This window comes from Candoia aspera, chromosome 1, assembly GCF_035149785.1.
Source record: "Candoia aspera isolate rCanAsp1 chromosome 1, rCanAsp1.hap2, whole genome shotgun sequence".
Classification (NCBI taxonomy): Eukaryota; Metazoa; Chordata; class Lepidosauria; order Squamata; family Boidae; genus Candoia; species Candoia aspera.
The window spans coordinates 319710896-319720178 of record NC_086153.1 but is presented as its reverse complement, the minus strand read 5'-3'; the positions used below and the strand labels follow the sequence as shown (position 1 = coordinate 319720178).

At 42.5% G+C, this 9283-nt stretch overlaps 1 protein-coding gene across 1 annotated transcript in view; it reads left to right on the top strand.

Moving 5' to 3' along the window:
* Positions 1 to 2480: 2480 nt before the first annotated feature.
* The window catches only part of PRKCH (protein kinase C eta), a 103349-nt gene continuing 96546 nt past the window's right edge, over positions 2481 to 9283 (top strand). Inside the window, exon 1 of the mRNA XM_063290444.1 lies at positions 2481 to 3007. Coding sequence (XP_063146514.1) covers positions 2648 to 3007 — 360 coding nt within the window. The 5' untranslated portion in view covers positions 2481 to 2647. The remainder of the gene's footprint in view (positions 3008 to 9283) is intronic.

Here is a 9283-nt window from a genome sequence, read left to right as displayed (position 1 = left end):
ATTCTACTCCCCCATGCACTGACGATGTTACCTAGCCTGATAATTAAACATCTGCAGGAAGAGAAGCTAGGACAGAGAATGCCAAGAACCCAACAATTCAACCTTAAACGACATATATTCTTGCTGTGGCAGAGGAAAAAGAAACTTACTTCTAAAAATCCCAAAGAAATTGTTCCTCTCAGGATAAAATATACTGATGACAAAAGAGGATTTTCTCCTAATGCAAATAACAGATTCAAGGAATGGGACAGATTTTTCTCAGGATTCCAATAATGGAGGAAAGGATGAAACCATCCTTTCCTACCTATGGATCTCAATGATTATCAGCCTTCCTCAGTAGCTTCTATTTCATTTTTTGAAGTATATCTGTTAAACTTATATTTAATATCATGTCTTGTTTAGTACTAAGGTGACAATTCAGATGATTATCTGAAGATTTATTATTGCTCCATCTGGCAGTACCTATCCCACAGCTTTTCCAGTTCTCAAACTGAATGAATGCAGACCATGGGGTCCACCACAAACTGGTTCATTGATAGACTTAAGCCAGAGGCAGACAACCTTGCTACAATTAGGGGTCCACACTGGTTTTGTTTTTGGCATTGCCTCAAGGCAGTGTTTTACAACCTTAGCAACTTTTAGATGCTGGCTGGTGAATTCTGGGAGTTGAAGTCCACATATCTTAAAGTTGCTAAGGTTGAGAAACACTGCCTCAAGGACTCTAGAGGGAGTGGTCAGTGATGTCATGTCAAGGTGATGGGCAGGGCCAACATTTGGTCAGCCTTTCGGGCAGTGGGGTGGGGTAGAGTATAAGATAAAAAAACCTATTTAACTGAAAAATGTGGGAAAACTGCCACTAAAATTTATTTATTTATTTGATTTCTTTAGCCACCCATCTCAACAAGCAACTCTTGTTTATATATGCCCCACCTCTAGTTTTTCAGGTTAAGGCAATATCCATAACAGTCCCTCCTTCTATTTTCCCCACAACAACAACCCTGTGAGGTGAGTTGGACTGAGAGAGAACAATTGATCTAAAGTCAGCCGGTTTCTGTCCTAAGGAAGGACTAGACCTCACAGTCTCCCATTCTGTAGTCCAGTACCTTGAATGCTACACCAAACTGGCCTTCAAATTAGCTGTTTTGCCAAATTTTGGCTGTGTGGTGGGAGGGTGGTCCCAGGGGAGGGGGAGGGTAGTGAGCCATCCATTGGGCACACCAAAGCTTGATTACGATGATCAGGTGCCATCCAGTTGTCGTTGACTCTTAGCTAGCACATAAATAGATGGCTGCTGAGCTGTAATGCATATGCTTGGTTTTGGTTCAGGTGATCATAGCCACTGCGGCTTGTTCAGCAAAGCATGGCTCAGCATAGTGTGAACTCTGTTGCTGAAGTAGACCTCATCCCTATACCAGTAGTGCCTCTGCTCATCAACCTGGAATTAAAATCTGAAAAGACAGCAGTGTGCCTTCCCTCCAAATCTTACCAATAATGTCAAAAAATTGTTCAGAAGACAATTTTTGATTCAGTGACAACAAAAGATGTTACAATGGAAAAACTTGTCTTCGAAATGCAGAACAAAAACAAGATTCAACTCCACGTGGGTTGTGCTTCAAAATAGATCAGAGAAACCCTCCCATGCTCCCTTTCCGGCTACTCCTGTCCTCTGACTAGATATTAATTTGTTTGGGCTGAAACTGAGGATAGGAAAAAGTGGATTTTCCAGCTGGGGTTCCGCAAAGAAGGAAATTGCCTGTAGAGATTAAAATGTAACTTTGGGAGATACGCCTTTTGGGGCAATCTGAAGATAAAACTTGGTGGATGGGGCTGCCCAGCGAAGATGGGAAAGACATTGAAAAACGGATGGTTTGTGCTGTGGATTCCGGATTGAGCAGCAGACACGAGCCGCGTCGCTCTGAGGAGCGCCGTCAAAGATGAGCGCTGGGCTGACTCCACGACTCGGGACAAGTCCCTGCAGGACGGCTGGGAAGCCCCGCCTCTCGGCCTTCCCGTCTCATCCCTCAGGTGTCTCCCTCCCTTAATAACTATTTGCCTCTTTTTCTCAGCCGAGGCTCTTTTGAACCAGCCAGGGAACGAAGGCAGGCAAGCAGGCAGGGCAAAGGATCGGGCGGAACCGCTGGCGGCTGTGTGGGTGAACGGGCGCTTCGGGTGAGCGGCGCGGGCAGGAAAACCCACCCTGCCTTCTTTGAGGCAGTTTCTTCCTGGACTGGAGAAGCGTCAGAGAGGAAAGAGGGGGGAGGAAACCGAAGCCCCGTGAGGCGGAGAGCCGGAAAGGCTCCGGTTGCTCGAGGGCCGCCAGACGCTTTGGGGGCCTGGCGGGAGTCAGGGCTGTCCTGAAAGTTTGGGTCCCCCTCGCCCCCGTCTTTCCTTTGCCTTCTGGTCCCTGATCCCAGCAGCTCCCACCGGAGGCGAAGACTGCAGCCTGCGAAGTGATTCAGCAGCTTGGCTCATTTGTCGGGGCCGGTGTATGCACACCAGCATGGCGCAGAGACTGGGGGCCCTGGGCTGCCCTGTCTCCTGAGGATTACCGTGTTCCAAGCCAGCTGGGACTTGGGAGAGCCCCACCCTGACTTTCCTTGTTTGAAAAGGAGGAAGCCTCCTTCTCTTGGCTTAGCTGGAACCTGCCATGTCCAGAGAGATGAAGTTTAATGGGTACATGAAGGTGCGCATTGGGGAGGCCATAGGGCTTCAGCCCACCCGCTGGTCACTCCGGCATTCCCTGTTCAAAAAGGGGCACCAACTGCTGGACCCCTACATCACAGTGAGCGTGGACCAGGTCCGTGTGGGACAGACCAGCACGAAGCAGAAGACTAACAAACCAACTTACAATGAGGAGTTTTCTGCCCCAGTCACCGATGGGCGCCAGCTGGAGCTGGCGGTCTTCCACGGCACCCCCATTGGCTATGATGACTTTGTGGCCAATTGCACAGTGCCCTTTCATGATCTGATTCACAGCACCGGGTCCTCTGACAGCTTTGAAGGATGGGTAAGTAGCTGACTGTCTTTTGGAACTGAAGCCTCCCATGGAGCGTTCACCTGTGCTGGTGTGCCACATAAATATGGGTGTGCGTTCACTAGGTCTGCCTGTGCAGTCTGTATGACTTGGGAGATGAATCAAAGTTATTCTGCAGGGCTGGAGGAAATACCAAACCCTTGTCTTTGGGCTACCAAGAAATTTGTTACTGGCATCAATGATTTATCATACTAATTCTTTTTAATCTTATGAATATTACCAGAAGTGCATCTAGTCCAGTATGGTCATCTGGATTTGGAGAAGTTCGTGAACATAGGATGATTAGTATGATAGTTATTTCCTATTTATCCCAACATGTGATTTTTCAAAATATATCTGGCTAATAACTGCAGATAGACTCATTCCCCATGTATTTGTCCATTTATTTCTTATTGACTAAATAAATGAAAATGCAAAAGTTTATATAAAAAGGAAAAGTACAAAAACGTAAACACAGTCCTAATTATACCTGAAAAAAGACAAATGACTGAATCCTCTCTTAGAATGTATTATTCCAAAAATTGTTAGATAATTAACATTTTTCTGTAAAATTATTGTTGCACAAGTTCTGTTGATCTGTAACAAAGTTTGTTCATTTTACAATAATCGATAATTTGAATATTTGCCTAATATCTGTAAGTTTAGGTACTTCTGCTGTTTTCCAAGATTGGTCTATAGGTAGTTGTATTCGCTTCTTATTTTTCAAAGCCATTTGGAAATTATAGCAATAAATTATATAACCTAATGATGTGTTGTGAGAAGGATGTACATTTATTAGTCTTGCACTTGACCCTGCTAGTTTCTGCTAGAAAACCTTTTACCTAGCATTTGCCCACAGCATCAGTCCTTCAGCTTTCTTCATCTTGAAATACCAAATATAGGGTATTTTTATTTATTTTTACCGTTTTCAATTTTTTTTAGAGACAGAAGTTAAGTCTTTGCAAGTCTCTTGATCTGGAAAGTTCTATCTGGCATGAGATAAACCCAAGCGGTAATATTGTTGGCTTCTAAGAAGATTTCATGCTTCTTCCTCCTCCCCTGCCCCACATCTCATTAAGCAAAATAGTTATATAAGATGGTACTTTGCTCGATCAAAAAGGTGAGGTAGTATGTTTGTGTATTACAACTACTGATGCATTGATAAGAAATTTTGAAGGAAGGGCTATACCTACCAAGTCTTCTACTAATAGGAAATGCAGAAAAGAGGCTGGAAATATCTCAGGAAGTTGTCTAGCATTGAAACCTTGTTGCGTCAAATACATTGTAAGGGAAAAAAGAATCTCATCTGCCATTCTCTCAGATCAGAGCATAGAAAAGGGCAGTGCAATTTGTCCCTCAGGAGCCACTGAGAGCTATTAAGCCGTGGAGCAGCTTGCCTCCTGAAATCATGGGTACTCCATCACTGGAGGGTTTCAAGAAAAGATTGGGCAGTAATTTGCCTGGGATAGTATGAGGATTTCTGCACTGGGAAGGGGGTTGGGCTAGATGTCCTCCAACCCTAGGATTCTAGGATTCAGCCAACTGCAGAAATTTCCTTTTAGGTCCTGCCTTCCTTCCTTTTGTCATATTGATTGTATGAGGCTTATACATCCAGAGTTGGAAACTTACAGCCCTCAGTCCTATTTCATAAGGCCAACCATTTGCGGCAAACCATTTGCGGCTCTGGCAAGAATGGGTCAGCTGGGCCAGGTGAAAGAGGGAAACACACTGCCCATTTTTGGCTTTGGGTAATGTGGTCCTTGTGTGAAAAATGATTCCTCTGCTCCAACTTTAAATGAAGATGTTCCCTGATCACAGCCAAATTGCTGTGCCATTCAAATGGAAACATTTCTAAATCAGAAATGAGCAACCTAAGATCTCCCTGTGGACCCTGAAGGCCCACCACAGGTACACACATAGTTTTCTCCTCTTCTTGCCGCTGCTGCCCTTGTCTACATCTGTGGCTGCTGAAGCCAGTTAAGCCTAAGAATGAGCTATAGCAGGAAGATTCTGAAATTGATTGTAGATCCCTCTTACAGTGGTTACTGTAGTGACTATGGAAAACTTTGCTAGTTGGTGATATGTAAATCCTGATAAGTAAAGAAAAAAAATTGCCAGGATCTAGATGTCTATTGCATCTCTTTTTTATTTACTCCTGGGTCATGGTTCCTGGCTAGGTGGCAGTATCCAGGTGACCGTAGTTGATATCAAAAGCTAAGCAGGGCCAGACCTAGTTAGTACTTGGATGGGAGACCATTAGAAAGTCCCAGGGCTGAGAGCTAGACTGGGAGTAAAAAAAAAAAAATCCAAGAAGGCAAAGGCAAGCCAGATCCATATAGGTTGCTGACTTGTTGGGCATGTTCATGAAGTCCCTTTATATCTTCATGGTTGCTAGAAGAAAGATTCAGGCTGAACATTAGGAGGAATTTGATGATGATAAGAGCTGTTAAGTGGTGAAACTGTCCATATAGTGGTGAATTCCTCCTTGCTGGAGTTTTTCAAATGAGGGCTGGTTGGCCACCTGTCAGGGATGGTTTAGTGGCTTCCTGCATTGAATGGAGGATGGACTAGATGACCTATGAGTTCTCTTGCAACCTGTTCAGCATCTTTACCTTACCTGCACACTGGATAGTTCCTTAATCCAGTTCAAGAGCCCTTGCCATCTGATGTAATGCCTGCCACAGCTGGAGAAAAGATTTTCTCAGGGTGATGCGCTCTTGTGGAATCCTTTCTGCAGAAAGTTTCGGTGGTAATTCTGACTCTCTTTCAGTGCACATACATACACCTACAGACATACAAACTCCCCTGCTGCTGGGAATGGCAGAAACTGTCTTAATTCAGTCTCAAACGAGTGTACAAACTGTACATTTTACTGCCAAAATTAACCCCCATGCTATGAATAGGATCAATGAATCATACTGCAACTAAGGCTGTGGATGCCAGGGTAGGCAGGGAAATTACTGATCAGTTTAGGATGTATAAAATGAAGGGCTTCTTCACAAAGTACCCAGTTAACTCCTGCAATTCTCCACTACCTGTAGCAAATGTAGATGCTTTCCCAAAGAGAGGTATTTACAACAGTGATCTTTGCTTCCAACCACCTGGTTTGAGGTTAAAGAACTTGTAATCCAAGATGTCTGCATAAAATACCAGCTTGGAGAAGGCTGGGTTAGACATTTTGGCAAAAAAAAAAAAAAGGTTTACCAGAGTGTTTTCCATCAAACCTAAGGAGAATCCTCTATGTCTGTGTGCAAAGGCAGGAATACTGGACCTAAACATCAGATGCCTGTGAACTCTCTGTTGTAGGGCACTGGACAAAGTTGATGTTCATACATACAAATATATTGTTAGTGGTTCTGACCGTAAGGAAAGTGACAACCACAAATAATTGCTTTTGAACGCAAACTGCAACATTTATGTTTAAAAGACACCAGGAATTAAAACAAGCAAGCTATTATGTATGTATGGGTATTTATTTGAAGTATTTATCATATTCTGATCTTTGTTTTTCTGCTGAAAGAGTAAGATTTGGGGAAATGATCCCATGCTGTATGCATTAAAAAAAAATAATATGAGCATGATGAAGTTCCACTAGAACAAGTTGTGCACAAGTCCAAATTCCAGCCTTTCTTTTATTAGGGTAAAACCTTAAATTCTGCTTTCTCTACTACAAATAAAGTCTAGCTTGTACATTGTTCCCTTAATCGGGTTGTCCTACAGATATCCATATTCCTGGCGCAATGTATGGAGATCAGTGTTGCATTTGTGCAGGGAAAAAATTCAGAGACCTGTAAGATCAGGTAGAAGGGTAAGTCCAGAGCACAATGCAGGCCCTTAATGTGTGACTATATTATTACCAGAGTTCCTATGTAGTTGTGCCATGTATTTGTATGAAGTTATGAATTAACGTTTATAACACAGAATACTTAAAGTACACCAGAGAGGCAGAAGGGTTTGTTCTGGAAGATTTCAGTTTATGCAGTATGTGAAAAAATTCCAGAATGGTAATCTCTAATAAGACTTAACAATTGATAGTTCTGAAAATCAGAGATGGGCCTTACAACAAAACATGGTTTGTAGAACATGAGATGGTTGTCTTATGAACTGGATGAGGCCATGTCACACAAATGGAAAAGTTCTAAGAGGCAGAAGACGCAGGAGAAGAGTATAAAAGTGGACCATCCAAGCCTTGTCAAAAGTCATAGAAGTGTGCAGAAGTGTAATGCTTTGGAATGCTCACATAAAAAGAGGTACTGTGCAAAGTGGGTTTCTCAATTTAAATCTGTCCAGATAGACTTTGGGTAGAATAGGGGTGTTTATGTCTGAGAGTAAGTGAAGCTTTTAGTTCAGAAGGTAAATTATGAAGGTTGTAAGCCTGTACTTCTGTATGTTTGGATCTCCAGATAACTTAGAACAACAAGTAGTACTGGAAGTGTTCTAAAGGCTGTCTTTATGATACCCCATGTGACAAATGAAGTTTCAAAATATGATACACCAAGGAAAAGAAATAAGGGTGAAGGCACTCTAGAGTAATTCTCCTACTTGACAAGTTGCATACATGGAGGATGGGAGTCTCAAGCTGTAGTTTTATAAACTTAGCCAAGTCTTTGCTGGCTCTACAAATCGGTTGGTTTGGCTGGACAGATGAGTTGCAATAACTATACCTGGCGATTTCCAAGTGGTGGTGCTGTACAATGGAGATGGCTGTTTCCTTCTGCTGCTATTTTGAGTCCCATAGTATCTTAGAGAAATGTTTTTGTGAGTTGTTCAAGATGACCTGGTAAATTTTAGCGGCAATAACAACATGAAGCTGCTAAGTTTTTAACTGACTGAAGTAATAAGGCCATTTCCCATCTATCACTTATTGCATCTTGCATCTTGTAGGATCACCCAGCCATCACTTGAGGTGATATAAAGCCTACTGTTGTTATTGTTATGTCCATTTAACAATGGTTGGATGATTTTAGAAGATGCTCTAAGTGGCTAGCGGGGATGTTACTTAAGAATTTTACCACAGTTCTGCAAATCAGATAGATAAGAACAATACTTCTGCTAAGTTGTTGCAAGGTAGATTGGTTGAGATTTGGTTCTCTCCCTGCACCCTGAAGTAGGTGGTTTATGGTGATATGCAAAGCTTCATGAACGATCTTTCCTCCTGTCATTCTTCTGATGGTTTCCTGCATGTAGCATTAAGCAAAACCAAACAAATGTGTAGTCCCTTGATTCACCTCATTTATTATGTAACATGTTTGGGAATGGGTGGGGTTTGTTTGAACAAATTTGTTTCTGCTTGAGAAATACAGTTGCCCACACATGACCCATAGAGAAAACTATCTTCTATGGGCAGAAGTGGACAAGCTAGTTCTGTGACATGAGTAGAACAGGAGTTCTGAACAATGTTGGTTCTGAAGCCTGTTTCACAAATAGTTTGGATAACACATATATGTTAAAGATTCAGAGAGGGCTAAAGGAACTTCAGATTAGTTCAGTTGTATTCTTTCTGATGATGTCACTGTGATATTTTCATTCTGATAATTTTGAGAAAGTGTGGCTTTTTCTAGTTATAACTGGGGCTTCTTCTTTGACCCAGAAATCCATGTCACATGGAGATCTGGTAGATGTCTTGGGATTCTTCATATAGCTGCTGAGTATGTGGCCAACAGGCATCACAGGTGAAAGTACAAGTTTGTGTAATTCCTTGCATGCTTTCAACATTTGAAGAAATTTCTCCAAATGACCTAAGCTTCCTCAGTTTAGTTGCTTTCACTATACTGAGTGCACAGATTTCATAAGAACCCAAGAAGAGCCCTTATGGACCAGACCAATGATCCCTCTAGTTCAGCAATGTGCTGTGTCAAACTAGTTGTGTTCAGGAAGCTCATGTCATAAGGGTGGTAGTCTTCTTCCACCAAGCTGGTATTTTATGATGCCAGCCTGTATTCACCAGAATGAGAACTGGTTTCCCAGACTGGGAATGCACATTCATTCTCCTCAAACAGAATCAACATTGGGGCAGGCAGGTCTTCTGTCATGTAAAGCAAAGACAGGTGCCCCAGCCCCTTCTTCTTCTGGATAGGAAGAAACCTCAGGGAAAGAGAAGTTGCTTTGCCTAAGTGGGGAAAATAAGTGGACGTCCCATCTCCCCATTAGCTTTGGTAAATAGCTGGAATTACTGCCAGAAATTGAGGAAGTTTGGGAAAAGAAGAAGAAAACTTTGTTTGGTATTAGATTATCTCTTAAGTCATTGATAAATGCTTTAGGCAGAAGCTA